Source organism: Balaenoptera ricei, chromosome 15 (genome assembly GCF_028023285.1).
Source record: "Balaenoptera ricei isolate mBalRic1 chromosome 15, mBalRic1.hap2, whole genome shotgun sequence".
NCBI lineage: Eukaryota > Metazoa > Chordata > Mammalia > Artiodactyla > Balaenopteridae > Balaenoptera > Balaenoptera ricei.
In genome coordinates, this window is record NC_082653.1 from 3,987,651 (window position 1) to 4,003,586 (window position 15,936).

The following is a 15,936-nucleotide window of genomic DNA, read 5'->3' on the forward strand; positions in this document are numbered from 1 at the left end:
GCTCTTGGGCACATGATGCATCTCTTCTTCTGAGATGTATCATGAGAACATTTTTCCTTCACTGATGGGTCTTGAAGTAAATATATATATATATATATATATATATATATATATACACATTTTTTTTTTCAGTTCTCCCATTTCAAACCACTTTCTCTGATACTACCCAGGGTATCGGGCTGTCAGGACAAACTACCTAATTTGCAGGGCCGAGTGAACATGAAAATGTGGGGTCTTTATTCAAAAGGATTAAGAATTTCAACTCATACAATAACCAAGATATGGAAGCATCAATAGGTGAATGGATAAAGTGCCCATCAATAGACAAAAGGATAAAGATGTGGTATATACATGCAACGGAATATTACTCAGCCATAAAAAAGAATGAAGTCTTGCCATTTGCAGCAATAGGGATGGACCTAGAGGGTGTTGTGCTTAGTGAAATAAGTCAGACAGATAAAGACAAATACTGTATGATTTCACTTATATGTGGAATCTGAAAACCAAAACAAACAAACAAACATAACCAAATAGAAACAGAGTCATAGGTACAGAGAACAGATAGGGGTGAGGAGAGGAAGAAATAGGTGAGGGAGATTAAGAGGTTCAAACTTCCAGCTACAAAATAAATGAGTCACTGTAGGAAATGTACAGTGTAGAGAATACAGTCAATAATTATGTGATACCTTTGTATGGTGACAGATGGTAACTAAACTTATCATGGAGAACATTTTGAAATGTATAGAAATATCGAATCGCTATGTTATATAACAGGAACTAACATAGTGTTGTAGGTCAATTATACTTCAAAAATAAACTCATAGAAAAAGAGGTTAGATTTGTGGTTACCAGAGGCGGGGGCAGGGGAGGGGGAATTGGATGAAGGTGGTCAAAAGGTACAGACTTCCAGTTTTAAGATTAAAAAGTGCTAGGGATGTAACATACAACAGGATAAATATAATGAGCACTGCTCTATGTTATATATGGAAGCTGTTAAGAGAGTGAATCCTAAGACCTCCCATCACAAGGAGAAAAAATTTTTTTAATTTCTTAAATTTTGTTTCCGTATGAGAGGGGGGATGTTCGCTAAACTTATCATGATAATCATTTCATGATGTATGTAGGTCAGATCATGATGCTGTATATCTTAAACTGATACAGTGCCGTATGTCAGTTGTATCTCAATACAACTGGAAGGAAAGAAAGAATTTCAAGTTATCCCAGCAGACCAAGCTTGGGGCCTTCTGGGTTTGGCCCTGTGTGCTGCAAGGGGCACAGGCACACCAGGATTTCCATCAGAAGGTGTTTATTTCTTCTGATGAAACCAATCTTAACATCAGCCATGACAAGAAGCAACAGAACAATTCTTCAAGGACAGAACGAGCTGAAGAATGGAGCTCTCAGGCGAGGCTGTGTCTGAAGATGAGCAGCACACCTCTGTGCTCTGTTACTCCCCAAAGGACCCCGAGACCCCCAGAGCCTGGCCGACCTTTCTTCTCAGGGAGGAGCCCAAAGCCCATGGTGGCAAAATCTGCTTGCGGCCAGAGGCAGGGAAAGCAGTGAGAATGAGAGGCTCATCTGGGTTTTTTTCTCTTTCATTCTTTTTCAGAGGATGGGGAGGGGGCGGAGATTGTCTGACACAGACACAGACACAGACACACGGATTAACACACACACACACACACACACACACACACACACACACGGATTAACTCATCAACGCTGGACACATGGTGAAGGTAGTTGTCTGTTTTGATCCTCAGGACAATTAGAAAGGCCTTGAGAGAATCCTTCAAGGTCTCTCCCCAATTCCTGCCATGTGTTTGGGATAAAGCAGAGGTGGGCTTTAGGTCTGATAAATAAAACTTTCATCTGACCACAGCCCCCGTGTTTATGGAGGTAGAGGAACTTTGGATGGGGAAGAGGCACGGGTGCTCTTCTTCCTCTGAAGTTATCGTTTTGAAACCCTTGGCTTTGGTAGAATTTAAGTTCTTGGCTATTTCCTGATGAGACTGAGGTCTCCTCTTCGTTTGCTTTGGAGTTTTGTGTTTCGCCGTCCTATGGTCTAGGGTGGAAACAGACGCCGCTGAGCTTCCCTTGATTCTGGTGAGGCCACCTGTGCCCTTGCTATGCAAGTTTTCCCCCCACCGCACCCAGGGGGGCTCAAAGGCAGATGTTGGGGGGAGACCATTGGCCAAAATGGCGGCCTCGCGAGGCACAAAGCCAGTCGTTTCGGGGGGCGGGGGTGGTCACTGAGCCGGCCAGGAGTTGTAAAGAAATGCTCACCTCCAGGCACAGATCACTCCCCTCTGTGCCTCGGTGTCCTCATCTGTGCAATGGGAGGAAACTAGCGCTTCCTGCCGGGGTGCTTGAAAGTTATACGGGTTCATACCATAAGCACCACTCTCAGGACCTGGGATAAATGCTCCTGGGATAACGGCGGGGCTGTTATTCCTGCTGGCATGGCCTGTGTCATCATCGCTGTGTGTTGTTGTCTTAGTCATTAATTTGTGGTTTGTGGCCCGTCTCCTTCCACCTGGAACGTCAGCCCCATGAGTGGGGGGACATGGCCTGTCTTGATGGTCCCCGTTTTTCCAGCACCTAAAGGTCTATGAGTGAACAGCGCATATTAGCTGCTCGATAAATACCTGTGAAATGAGCTTAGGGAGTGAAACTAAATCGGTCTGACTCCAAAATTTGGGCCAGATTCTGCTTTTCCCCTTGATTTCTCAAAATGGCAAATATGACCCCTGAACAGAGATTTTTTTTTCCCCTTTGATGTGACGGTAGGTGCACAACCTCCAGGGGAGGTTCGTCAAGGGTTAATAAGTGTCCAGCATCTCAGCAACTCGGGTAGGGGCCCCAGGGCAGAGGCGGACCCCAGGGAGCATTCCCAGTTGGTCAGGCTTTACAGAAAAGCTCCTTTTCTGATGAATTCACAGCAGTTCTTCCTTCCCACCCCCACGAGTGAAATCAATAATGATTTGACTCTGCTCCACTATTCCCACTGATTATAATCATATTTAAAAACCCTGATCATTTTTTTAAACTCCATTTAATGTCAATTTGCATTCATCAAGGATTTTTTTTTTTCTTTAAAGGGGTAGTTCTCTTCAAAGGCTCAGTTTGAATTTTGAAGGTAACAGGCTCTATGTCTGAAGGTAATCTGAAGAAGAAGATTAAAGGTGACCACAATTTTCAGCCCTGTTTTCCCTGTGAAGGGAAGCAGAGCCTCAAAATTTACAAGCCAGCTCACGTTTCCGTGCTCCATGCAGCTTCCATCCTCTCCGTTTCACTGAAATTAATTTTCTTTTAGGGGATATACAGGTATAACCATGAGTTCTCCCTGGCTGATCAGTCGGGGGTACTGGGAAGAAACAGTAGCATATGTACGAATAATGGGACCCCCTCAGGCAGCTATGACAGTCTCACACCTTGTTCTGTGTAAATAATAGCAAGGTGTTTTTACTACTGTTATTACCGTAGCTCACCATATAATTTGAGATTCCTTCAGTGGGCGATGGAGGAAAAGCAGCAAGGACTGAACAGAAGTGACAAGATGAAACCAGCCACCATCAGGTGCAGGACCTGGAATGGTGGGGACAAAGGAGGCAACCTGGTTCCTTGTTTGACAATTGGGGGGGGCGGCGGGGGGAGCATGCCAAAGGGGTTAAAAGCAGAAGCAAGTGAAAGAACTTAAGGAAGAAATGCACATCTCCGAGTTTTTTGACGTGAACAAGAGTGTTTAGTAACAAGATTCTTGAAGTGGTATCACTTGCTTTCTGCAGATAAACAACCAAAAACATGTTTTTCTCTAACTAGAATTTTAAAGCTCTGTCTGTAATTTTTTTTTAACTCGTGATGGGGAGTAGGAAAAGGAATAAGATGTTACTACTGCCCAGAGAGACTCATGATCAAGGCACAGAGGGGAAATCTTAGCATGTACATAGTACCTGGAAAATGGCATTACTGGCATGAATATTAACTGAATTTAAAGTTTGGACTTTCACCCCGTCTATATCTCTAGCCCTAGTGGCAGAGCACGGGAGTTGCCTCCCTATTCTCTAATTCTTTTTCTTAGTAATGAGAACCCACTTTCTGGATGGGGTGTGTTGCCACTCTGCTAACAACTACATTTCCCAGTTTTTCTTGCAGCCAAGTATGACCAGGTAACTAGGTTTGGGCCAAAGAGATGTGAGAGGGTGTGATATACACAATTTCCAAGGCATGCCCTTAAAGGGAGGGCTGGTCCCGTCTCATTCCTCTTTTCTCCTTTCTATTAGCTGGAGTGCAGATGTGATGGCAGGAGCTGAAGCAGCCACCCTAGACCACAAAGCAGGAAACTTATGGTGAGGAGAGCAGAGCAACAAGACAGGAGGAAACTGGGTTCCTACCACACCACCGAACCACCATCCTAAATTGTTCTACTTACACCCAATTGTTATTTGTGAGAGAAATAAAATTTTACAAGTATCTTTTAAAATTCACTGTTATTTTCAGTCTTCACTAGAGAAGCCAAAGCTTTATCATACTAAATACCACAGTGATGAGAACTATTTTGCAGTAAGAGTCTAATAAACTTTAGACTATTACCTAAACTTTGCTTATGCCCATACAACCTTGATGAATTTCGCTTGTCTGCTGAAGCCTTCACCATTTTGTCATATCTACAAATTATCTGGACCAGGGATCAGCAAACTACAGCCTGAAGACCAAACCTGGCCCTCCACCTATTTTTATAAATAAAGTTTTATTGGAACACAGCCATGCCCATTCATTTACATATTGTCAGTGGCAGTTTTCTCCCTACAACGTCAGAGTTGAGTCGTCGCAATAGAGACTGTATGGTTGGCAAAGTAAAAAATTTACTATCTGGCCTTTTACAGAGAGAGACTATTAATTACATAAAAATGTTTAACTCCCTTTTTTCACTTAAATAAGATTATTTTTTTAAATTAATTAATTAATTTTTAGCTGCATTGGGTCTTCCTTGCTGCGTGCGGGCTTTCTCTAGTTTGCGGTGAGCAGGGGCTACTCTTCGTGGCAGTGCGCAGGCTTCTCATTGCAGTGGCTTCTCTTGTTGTGGAGCACGGGCTCTAGGTGCACGGGTTTCCGTAGTTGTGGTGCATGGGCTCAGTAGTTGTGGCACACGGGCTTAGTTGCTCAACATTATTTTTTAAGTAAACTTTCTAAGACTGCTTCAGATGGAAACGCTAGTATCACTTGCTGAGGCTGACGTTGGGAGTCACCTACCCCCTATGACTCTCCCCTTCTTTCTCATCAATAGAACCCCAAAGATGTTTAGTGGTCCTCTAGAACACTCTTTCCCGGACTCCCTATAGCCAGGCGTGGCCTTGTGACCCAGTGCTAGACAATGAGATGTAAGTAGGGATTGTTGGAAACCCTCCAGACAGCTTTTTTTTTTTTTTTTTTTTTGCATATTCTTAACCCTTAAGTTGTTCCTTCTATATTTACCTGCCTTTGGGGGAATTAAATTATATTATATTATCATGTAGTAGATACAGATGGTATTTAGCAATCTTTTTTTTTCAGTTATACCTATGTATATTCTTTTTCAGTTTCTTTTCTGTTACAGGTTATTATAAGATATTGAGTGTAGTTCCCTGTGCTATACAGTAGGTCCTTGTTGTTTATCTGTTCTATATATAGTAGTGTGTATCTGTTAATCCCAACCTCCTGATTAATCTCTCCCACCCACCCACCCCCCACAATCCCCTTTGGTAACCGTAAGTTTATTTTCTGTGTCTGTGAATCTGTTTCTGTTTTGTAAATAAGTTCATTTGTATCGTTTTTTTAGAGTCCACATATAAGTGATATCATATGGTATTTGTCTTTCTCAGTCTGACCTACTTCACTTAATATGATAATCTTTAGGTCCATCCATGTCGCTGCAAATGGCACTATTTTGTTCTTTTTTATGGCTGAGTAATATTCCATTGCATATATGTACCACATCTTCTTTATCCATTCATCTGCTGATGGACACTTAGGTTGCTTCCATGTCTCGGCTATTGTAAATAGTGCTGCTATGAACACTGGGGTGCAGGTATCTTTTCAAATTAGAGTTTTCTTGGGATATATGCCCAGGAGTGGGATTTCAGGATCACATGGCAACTCTAGACAGCTTTTTAAAGGCACACCCCCTTTGGATCTTAGGCCTTTTCCCTGCCTGAAATGCAATCGTGATGCCTGGAGGGGCTGTGGTGATGGTCCTGTGCACAGGATGAAGGCACAGGGTGGGGAGGGCAGGGCAGGAAAATGGAGGGACCCTTCACTGCTGGGCTCCCTGCCCAGCTGCTCTAGCCCAGAGCACGTATCCCCAGCCTACCCATTACGTGAAAAGATGAACCACCTTTTTTTAAGGGCTGGTAAATGTGTTCTAAATTGCAACCACATGCACTAAATAGAAGGCAGGGTTGACTGATTACAAGAACAAAAAAACAAACAAAAACAGCTTCCATTCTTCACCACTCCCTGTATCCACACCCTTTGCAATGTGATTTTTAAAGTCCCCCATCAGGAGGTGGAGTCAATTTCCCCCCCTTGAATCTGGGCTGGTCTGTGACTCTCCTTGCCCAGTAGAATGCATCAGGGTGATGTCATGCCAATTCCATACCTAGGTCTCAAGAGGTCTGTGAGAATCTGCCCTCTCTCTGAAACCCTGGGAGGTTGGAAGACATATGCTTCATGCAACCCCACTCTCCCTGCTGACAGTCAACCAACGTCCAGGATGTGAGTGGAAGACAATCCTAGACCAGCCAGTCTCAGCCGTTTCCCCACTGACCCCACAGATGCATGACCAAACCCAGCAAGACTGACAAACCTGAATGCCCTGCTAACCCAAAGACTCACGGGCAAGAATAAAGATTCATGAACCACTGAGTTTGGGGGTGTTTTGTTACATGGCAGTAGCTAACTTATATCACAGGTCAACCTATGTTTGACATAAGTTAGCTACTGCTATACAGTAAATATATGTATCATTACCTTTGATACAAGATATATGTATATATTTATCACGACTAATATGTATATTTTGGGATGATTAAAATTCTTTCAGAATATTTGTTTATAAACCATAGATGTAAATGTACTTCATTTGGGGCTTCCACTGATAATTAGTGAGATTGGGAATGAGAAGCATAGCATTTCATAACCTGGGTCTGGAGGCAGATTGCCTAGATTTTCAGCACTTGCTTCTCGTGTAACCTCCTCATTTCCTGGCTTTAAAATGAGTATAGGGGAATTCCCTGGCGGTCCAGTGGTTAAGACTCCACGCTTCCACTGCAGGGAGGGGCAGGGGTTTGATCCCTGGCCAGGGAACTAAGGTCTTGCATGCCGCACGGCACGGCCAAAAAAAAAAAAAAAAAAAAGAGAGAGTATAATTTTAGCACTTGTATTTCCGTCAAGAAGTTCACAGGGGGTGATGAAAGGGCTCAGAATAGTGACTCGCCCATGGTGTCCACCCATCTCTATTTGCTAAGATTATTCCTCTTGTGAATCTTAGTAGATAATATAAGACATTGCAAACAAATTATAATATGGCTGAGCAATGAACAGAAGTTTGAGACTAAAGATGTTTATAATAAAGGAATTTGAAATGAATGACGTTTTAAAATAATGCATGGGCTTCAAAAACAAACTTACCAAAGGGGAAACATTGGGTGTGCGGGGGCTAAGTCAGGAGTTTGGGATTAACGTACACACAGTTCCGTACATAAACTAGGTAACCAACAAGGACCTACTATAGAGCACAGGGAGCTCTACTCAGTACTCTGTAATAACTTATAGGGAAACGAATCCAAAAAAGAATGGATATATGTATGCGTATAACTGAATTACTTAGCTGTACACTTGAAACTAACATGACATTGTAAATCAACTATACTCTAGTATAAAATAAAATTTAAATTAAAAAAATAAATGCGTAATGCTACAGCAGAAAACAATAAAATAAAATAATGCATGGGGAAACATAGCTACTCCCAAATATCCCCATATGATTGGATCATCATTTAGATATTAGGTCTTTTTCTACCTCTGTTTGTACTAAGACAGCAAAGAAAGCATCCCTTCTCCATGTCCTCCCAAATTTCACTTTGCTTTCAAGATGTCACGTCTGAGTCAAGCAAGACCAGCTGGTCCCATTTCAGTTCCTTTGATGATCACTCAGAGGATATGATATGTCCAAGTGTAAGAGAGGTTCCCCCCCCCCTCAATTTATCCCTCAGAAAAGGAGTTGCTTTATTAATCAAATCCCTACAAAGTCTCCGATTTTTCAGGGAGCTCTCTCCGTGACTTCACTGTAAATGACAAAATACTATTTAGGAAGACACATTAGCCTGAAACAATGCCAGTCCATGCTGGTTTGGGTCCTACATAGATACCGTCTGAAAAAATTGGTTTCAAAAAGTGATGGGAGGGGGGGACCCTGCATATACATTTAGTCATTTTTCCTGGGTGCTTGGGACACAATTATAAGCTTTGGGTGTTATCGTAAACAAGTCCCTTGTAGGCTGCTTTAAAAAGCGAAACAGGATGTGTTTATTTGGTGGAAATTGGGAACAGGCACCTACCTGAGAAATGAAAGCGGCCGTCCTTATATTATGTAAATGGGTGCTCATGGCCGTGGATAAATTTCTATGATGGCATTGCACTCGGATTCTAAAAGTGCTAAATCTCAAAGAGCTGGAATGAAAGTGAAGATGCCGTGCTCGGAAATCTCTATTAGGTGACTCAAACCAGGGGCTCTAGCGATGACAAAAGCCATCTCAAAGATGCATGCTACAAGTGCAGCTAGAATGGCTTCGTGAAATGTGAGTAGAAGACACGATGTCGCTACACCGATATTTTATGTAATGTGTGATTTAAAGGGCTATGTGCAACCAGTTGAATACAATAAATACTGTAAGTAGAAGTTTGCCTACTTCATCTCCGTCTTGATGTTGTATTTCAGGTTGGTCCAGAAACTCCTTCGGATCTTTGTGTTGAGAAAACAGGGGACAGCCTTATACTGGGGAGCAAGTGGTGAATAGCTGTGATTCTCGATTCATAAATAACCGGTATCTCGGGCTCTTGTGTAACTGACTTATTGAGGGAGCCCACCTGAGAGAAACTTGAGATGAGTGAGAGAAGCCTGACGAAGTTAGATAACAAGGATTTCTGGAGATGCCCACAGGGAGCTCTGGAGTGTGAATTGTATCACAAAACTCATCCCACCCGGAGGCCAAAGGGCTGAGTGGTCCTATCCCTCCATCAATCAGTCAGGGGCTGTGGACCAACCCCAGGGTCTGTGTGTATGTTGGGGGCAAAGTAATTCCCATCAGTCAAGGGCCAATCCTTTGGAGAAGGGTACAGATAAGAGAGGGCAGCAGTCAGGACGTGGAGATGGGTGGGCGCCTGGCCTGAAAAGGGATCTGGGCAGGGCACCAGTGGTACGGACGACAACTGTCACCTTGTAGCCCATGGCACGCAGAGTGCAGCTGCCCTGCTGTTTGTTCTCCTCTACCTAGGACGCAAGAGTGGGTTGTTCTCTGATTTCAGCAGCCTTTCCTCTACCTTCCGGGAGCATCTCTTCTCAATATGAGTTGGCTGGTTTATAATCAATCACCACCCCTCCCATCTCCAGGAGTGGGCATATTCCACTCATCTGGACAAACAGAAGGTTCAGGGCTAGGCATGAGACCCAAACCTCGCTAAGTCAGAGTCAATGCTGGACTTCAATTAGAACACTCCCTACCGCAATTGCTAAGTGGGTAGGATGTACCCTGGGGCCTCTGGGGACCACCACGTGCCTGGGAATGAAAGCCACCCGGAAGAAGGCTAACTCAGATAGGAAGAGGGATAAACCTCTAACCCTAACTCTGGTGATACTGTTTGAGTCCCTGGGCTTTTTGTTTCATGAGGAATCATGTGCTTAAATCTTTCTGAGTTGGATTTCGGTCCTATGCTGCCAAGAATTATAACCCATGACAAACTGTTCTCCTGACTCTTACAGACATTGCTTACTTTCCTTCTGTCCCAGAGAAGGAGGTGGGTGTGTGCCATGGATACCCGAGGATCCCCAGCCCCTTCCTAACCATGTTGAATGTGGGATTAAGGATTTACCTAACGTCACCTAGTGACAGACTTAAAATTTGAGCCCTGATTGTCTGCTCCCAGCCCCTGGAAAACCATCCAGTGTGGGCACACACCATGAGTCCGGTGAAAGGAGCCAGTCTCTTCTATTAAGAGCCCCTTCCAAAGGACAGTGATTAATCTAGTTTCCCATTCTTCTAAGCAAAATAATAGAGAAATCATCTTCTCCCTTATCTAACTACACAGATGACGGCTTCGTGACTCCTCAAATTTATTGAGTGGCAAAACTGGAAGCAAAGAAATATGTTCTCTGTCCTCAGAAGCACTGAAAGCCTCAAGCTGTCAGAACCAACGCAGGTCTTACTAAACGAGCTGCACATAATCCGAGGAGAGATGGGGGAAGGTAAACAAAAGCAAACACAATCAAAAAGAACCTCTTCCTCTTCAAGGAAACTTCCAGACTAAACCAGGCTAAGTGGATTTTCTTAGCTTTGATGCAGCATGACTTAAAAGTCACTAAAAATGTTCCCCATTTCTTAATTTAAAAAACAATATGTATGCATTGAATCTATAATGAAATGTTACTTAAATTAATCCAAATTAATTGGAATTAAACACAATAGAACATAGAATTTAAAAGGTAAAGCAGATAGAGATTAACAAGTGAAAAATGAAGAGCTTTTCCCCCTCCACTTAGCAACATGCAGTATTTTGCTCTGCAGAATGAAAAGGGAAAGAAGAAAAAAAACGAAACCAAAAAAAACCCGTACAGACCCAGGAAGCAGTTTTAAAAGGAAAATAATTGCTTTCACACTAAAACATACAAAACCAATTTCTTTTGAACCACTAATGTGTGGATTTTTAAAAATCAATAACATATTCTATTTACTCCATCTGAACAAAGATAAGTGGGAATTCGTGCCTCTGGCTCTCTGTACTCTCTAAGGCTTCTTGGAATCACTGTGCCATGTAATTTCTGTTGTTGTTTTCTCTATGACACTTGGAGAAGCTTTAAACTCTCAACATTTTTGGAGACAATGGGAGCTCAGTGAAATGGGCTTGATTTGCCCATCAGGGAACAATGTCACAGCACACTAGATGTTCAGTAAGTGGCCTCTGAGTGCATGGAGGGCGGAGTGAAGGAAGCCACCTCGCCCAGGGCTGGGCCATGTGCAAAAGAGCAGCCAGAGCGATCAAAGCAGTAAGAGTAGATGGGCAGTGAGTCACGTGCTCAGGCATCAGGGCAGAAGGACATGCCAATCAGGAGGGGACACGGCAGAGGCGAGGCCCCCCCGTGCTCTCCTCTCCTGGTGCAGGAACTTACGAGAAGCCAGACTGGCAGAGGATGTCACCAAACCAAAGACAGAAGCCAAGATGTGCCTTGAAACACCAAGGTTGAAAGGCACCTGGGCTGGTGAAAAACACACAGCTGCCAGGAGGGGCAAGTGGGGTCTCCAGGGACAAGCAGGGGACGTCTCCCCTCCCCACTCCTCCGTGGTGGCCCACATGCCAGCACATTTCCATCATGGCTTCCTGGTGGGCATGGACTCAAAGTGGGTCTCCTCCCACGTTCTCGGGGGAGGTGTGGGGGGAGAGGAAAAGGGGTCATTTCCCCAAAATCCATTCATCCCAAAAGAACTGTGACCCCACTGGCTTCAGCATTTGGCTCCAGTGTCCCGGATGTGCGGGTAGTAGGTGACAGGGAAGGGTGACAGCCAGCTCCCTCCTCCCTCCTCCCTCCTCCCTCCCCTCCCATGCCTCCCAGCAGCCTGCCAAGTAAAGGTCTCAAAGTACCTGACTCTACTGGGGCTCAGACCCCTGTGTATGTATGTGTTTGTTTTTTAATGTGAATTCATTCCCATCATGTACAAATCGGGAGATTTAACTTAATGGAAAAGGCTGGGTCTCTGGCTCTTCTCTAGAGATAGATTAATAATCAGGAGCTGGCATGCTCACTGTAAAATATGAGGCTAAGCCCTATTTTAAATGATATATATAAGTGATATGTCAACAGCCCAACAAAACGGATACTGTTATTTATCGTCTTCACGGCACAGATGGGGAAACTGAGGTGCCGGGCAGCTGAGATGCCTCGGGAGGACGCAGGACCGCAGCTCCCCTCCGAGCCCGCCCTCTTGATGCTGCCCCACTGGTGCCCCTGCTAGGCAGGCTGCCGCAGGCTCTCTCCTTTCCCGCACCCCTGGTTTAGAACATTTGCTTTTTAATATTTTTAACGTGTGCGTCTTAAAAACATGGCCAGTTCTGAAGGAGAACCGGTGTGTTTCCAAGTTGGGGAGGAAAGAAACATCTCACATACTCGGCACGGAAAGATCGAAAAGTCCTGTTTGGTGTGCAAAGAGCCGGGAGCCTGCGTTTGCAGCAGAATCCTGGAGCCTGCATCACATCCCTTGGGACAGGGAGCCCCGAAAAGGTCCGGCAGCCTGCACTCCCGCCCTGCTGAGTCCTTTATTTTACCCCCATCTTATCACCCTTCTCTTTTCTTCCTCTCTCCCTCCCTCCTTTCTCGGCTAGGGCTTCTGCCTCTTCTCTTAGTTTTTTAGTTTTGCACATCTGGGTGGCATTTACATGAGAGCAATGAAACGACCGAAAAAAAGCCAGGGTCGCCTGTGTGCTGAGACAGTGGCAAGAGTCACTTCTTCAGCGGGGGTCCAACCTCTTTCAAACAGCACTGGGGCTCTTGGATCAAAACTGTCCTCTCGCATCCTTGGGCTGTAGTCACCTGAATTCCAAAGAACAGAAAATAAATTCGTGCCAAGGGGTCCCCTGGTATTCAGAGCAGGTCTCCCCGAGAGCACAGCTTCCCCTGCACTTGAATCGAGGCCCGGTCCAGGCCGGATGCACAACTGGGCGAGATCAGGCCCCCCCCCCCCCCCGCAGAGAGGGACCCCAAAGCTGGGGTTTCAGCCGCGCTCGCGGGCGGGAGGGAGCCGCGCTGCCTGCTCCTCGCAGGCCGGCGCTAGGGGGCGCCCTTGAAGCTTGGAAGACGATTTCCCATCAAATAAAAAGTCGTGCTTTTTTTTTTTTTTTTCTGGGTAATAAATTGCCAGGGCTTCTTTTTTAACCCCCACCAGAGGTTAGAATAGTTTCATTTAAAAAGTTTTGGTAAATTCATGGGCAACTTTTGAGGTTATATGAGGTTGTTATCAAAAAAAAAAAAAAAAAGAAAGAGAAAAACAGCTTCTCTGCTCATGCAAGACTCAACATCACGGGGTGTGAGGGCGCACAGGAGGGGGTCTTCGGGCTTCTGTGTTTTTCCAGAAGGGTCCACTCAGAGATTGGGGTTCTCTAGGGTCCCTGATGCCAATCAGTGGGGGGCAGGGCCCCCCCCCCCCCGGGAGCTGAGCCCGAGCTCATCCTGCACCGGCTCCGATGCCGCAGAGCTGCCCGCGGCCCCGCTGCCCATCAAAGGCTGCCTTTGCCGCCTTCTCGATTTTTCCATCGCTCCCACCCGCAGTCCCGGGCGAGTGCTGGTCACGGCTTTTGCACTCATTTCTTCCTGGCAGGTAGTCAGGAACAAAGCCAAAAAGTTCCAGCCCCTGAGTAGGGGTTAAAAAGAATAAGAACTTTATCGGATTGATAAGAAAAGAGACAAGAGGGGGCAGAAGAGAAACAGCGCGGTTAAGGGAGGGGGCGTCGCACATTAACTATGATTCAGAGACTCAAATGCACTGAGTTCATTTTTCAATCTGCCTTTAGCGAAGGGAAAAAAATCAGGAAATTATAGAAAATTGAGAAACAAACATCTCCGAGAGTGCTTTGCACCCGGGGGTGCTTAATGAACACTTAATAATTTCAAACGCGAGTACTTAGAAAAATGGCTTTTGTCCATTCCCGGCATGCCAGGTGCCTCGTAGCAAAAAGGGAGAGCTGAAAATGACTGAAAATGATCACTAATGTCTGTGTGGAGGGGGGCACGAAAATTACTTTTTCGTGTCTCTGGAAGTTAGAGAAGTAAACAAGCCAAAACTTAGAGAGTTTTAGCAAAGGAAAAACCTTGGAATGGAACTTTCATTCTTTTCCTTCGTGTCTGAACTTGGGCAAGACTTCTAATTAGGATGGAGAATGGCCACGACATCCCCCTCCTGACCCCATGGGGCCATATTGAAAATTAGATGAAGAAAAACATTTGGAGGAAACTCTCCAAATGCTCAAGCAGGAAGCAATGCTTGTTGGACCAGATTCCTCAGTGCGCCCTGCCAGCATCCAATGTTGGGGTGAAGGCCACCGTGAATGCATTTATTCAGAGGAAGACAGCGTCCCTAAGAAGAGCTCATCGTTGCCAGGGAGGTGTGAGATGGGATGGGGCAGGAGCAGAGGATTATTCAAATCCCTTTGTCTCCTCTACCTTTGGGGCCAGTCTCACCCCGGCAGGGAGAGCACCATCTGTATCCAAGTGCATAAATTCATGTGCCCCCAAGTATCGGCTCAATACTACATAGGTCCCTATCTGAAATTCACGGTTCCTTGATTCATCGCTTTGACTTGCAGATGTCTTTCCCAGACCTGGGTGGAAATATAGCCCATGGTCCCCCACTGTCAGCCAGGATAACCAGCGCACCTACAAAGTCCTTTACAGGTGACACAGCATCTTTCCAACTCACCATCTCATGTAGCTTGGGTGTCTCAACAGTCCTCTGGACAGATGAGTGGGATATTTCTAGACTGCCCTCATAGGCTTTTCAAGGGCCAGGTTAGTGAGTCAGCATAGGTGAATGTCTCTGACACCTGTGGACTCAGAAATGGCCCCATTTTACAGATGAGGATCTGAGGGAAAGAGAAGGGATGACCTTGGCTGAGGAAATGGTAAGAGGAGAAGTCAGGACTCAAATGAATTCTTCTGACTCCAAAAACAAAGTGTCTTCCCCTGCACTACTCTTGGCCTAAGGGAGGCTGAGAGAGAGGGAGAGGGAAGAAGTATTTGGCTTTTCAAGGTCTACTGTAGGAGGAAGCTGGGTGAGATGAAGTATCTGGCCTGAGAAGGTCCCTGTCAAAATACAAACAATAAAAACAGAACTGTGTTCTCAAATTCTAGCTAGAGGTTGAAACCCAACCTTTGTCTGTTCAAAGGGAGATTAGTAAAGACTTTTAGTTAGGCAGGTGTTAAAGACGTATTAGCATCAAAACAAGACTTCCTTTGTGATGTAAGCAAGAGGCTTAACAGGGAATTGAGAACGACCTTCTCATTATGACTCCATGTAGTTGGTCTACATAACAGTATTTCCCCTCTAGGCTCACTATTGGTGACACCATTCTGCCTCACCTTGCCACTAATCCCTTGGTTAGAATTAACCCTAAAGGCCACCTGTCTCCAAAACCAAAGCAGCCTTGCCCCTCCTGAAGATCAGGTCACAAGTGGAGGTGGAAAGACCCAACAAGGTGAGCCCGGAACCCGTCATGATTTTGTCCCCCATCTGTAGGTCTGTTGAAATCATCACTTCTCATCTTGCCTCATCCTCTGATTCCATTTGTCTACCAGCCTTCGACATAGAAAATTCTAGAACAAGACTCCTTTTGTGGGTTCTGCTGAGAAGGGGCTCTCCCAACTCAAAGGTGAGGACAGTTTCCAGAAAGTCCTTCCAAAGCAGAGCAGTCTCCATTTCAGGTTTGGGATTGAAGGTATGTGCCTCTTTTGTTTTTAACATTTTTTAACATAATACACATTTATCTTTCCAATATCCAGATTTCAACCTCTTTAAATGACTCTACGGCCCTGGCCTCCCCCTTCCCCAGTGGAACCGGCCATGAGTGCACTGGCCACTTTTGCCCTCCCACCTTCTGTTGGCGCAGAAATCAGAATTCAGATCGTGTCGCCCCGTT

At 45.1% G+C, this 15,936-nt stretch overlaps 1 protein-coding gene across 1 annotated transcript in view; it reads right to left on the bottom strand.

Annotated features, from left to right (window-relative positions):
• ZNF831 (zinc finger protein 831) overlaps positions 1-15,936 on the bottom strand; it is an 80,581-nt gene that overhangs the window by 21,242 nt on the left and 43,403 nt on the right. Inside the window, exon 4 of the mRNA XM_059897347.1 lies at positions 3,574-3,588. Coding sequence (XP_059753330.1) covers positions 3,574-3,588 — 15 coding nt within the window. The remainder of the gene's footprint in view (positions 1-3,573; positions 3,589-15,936) is intronic.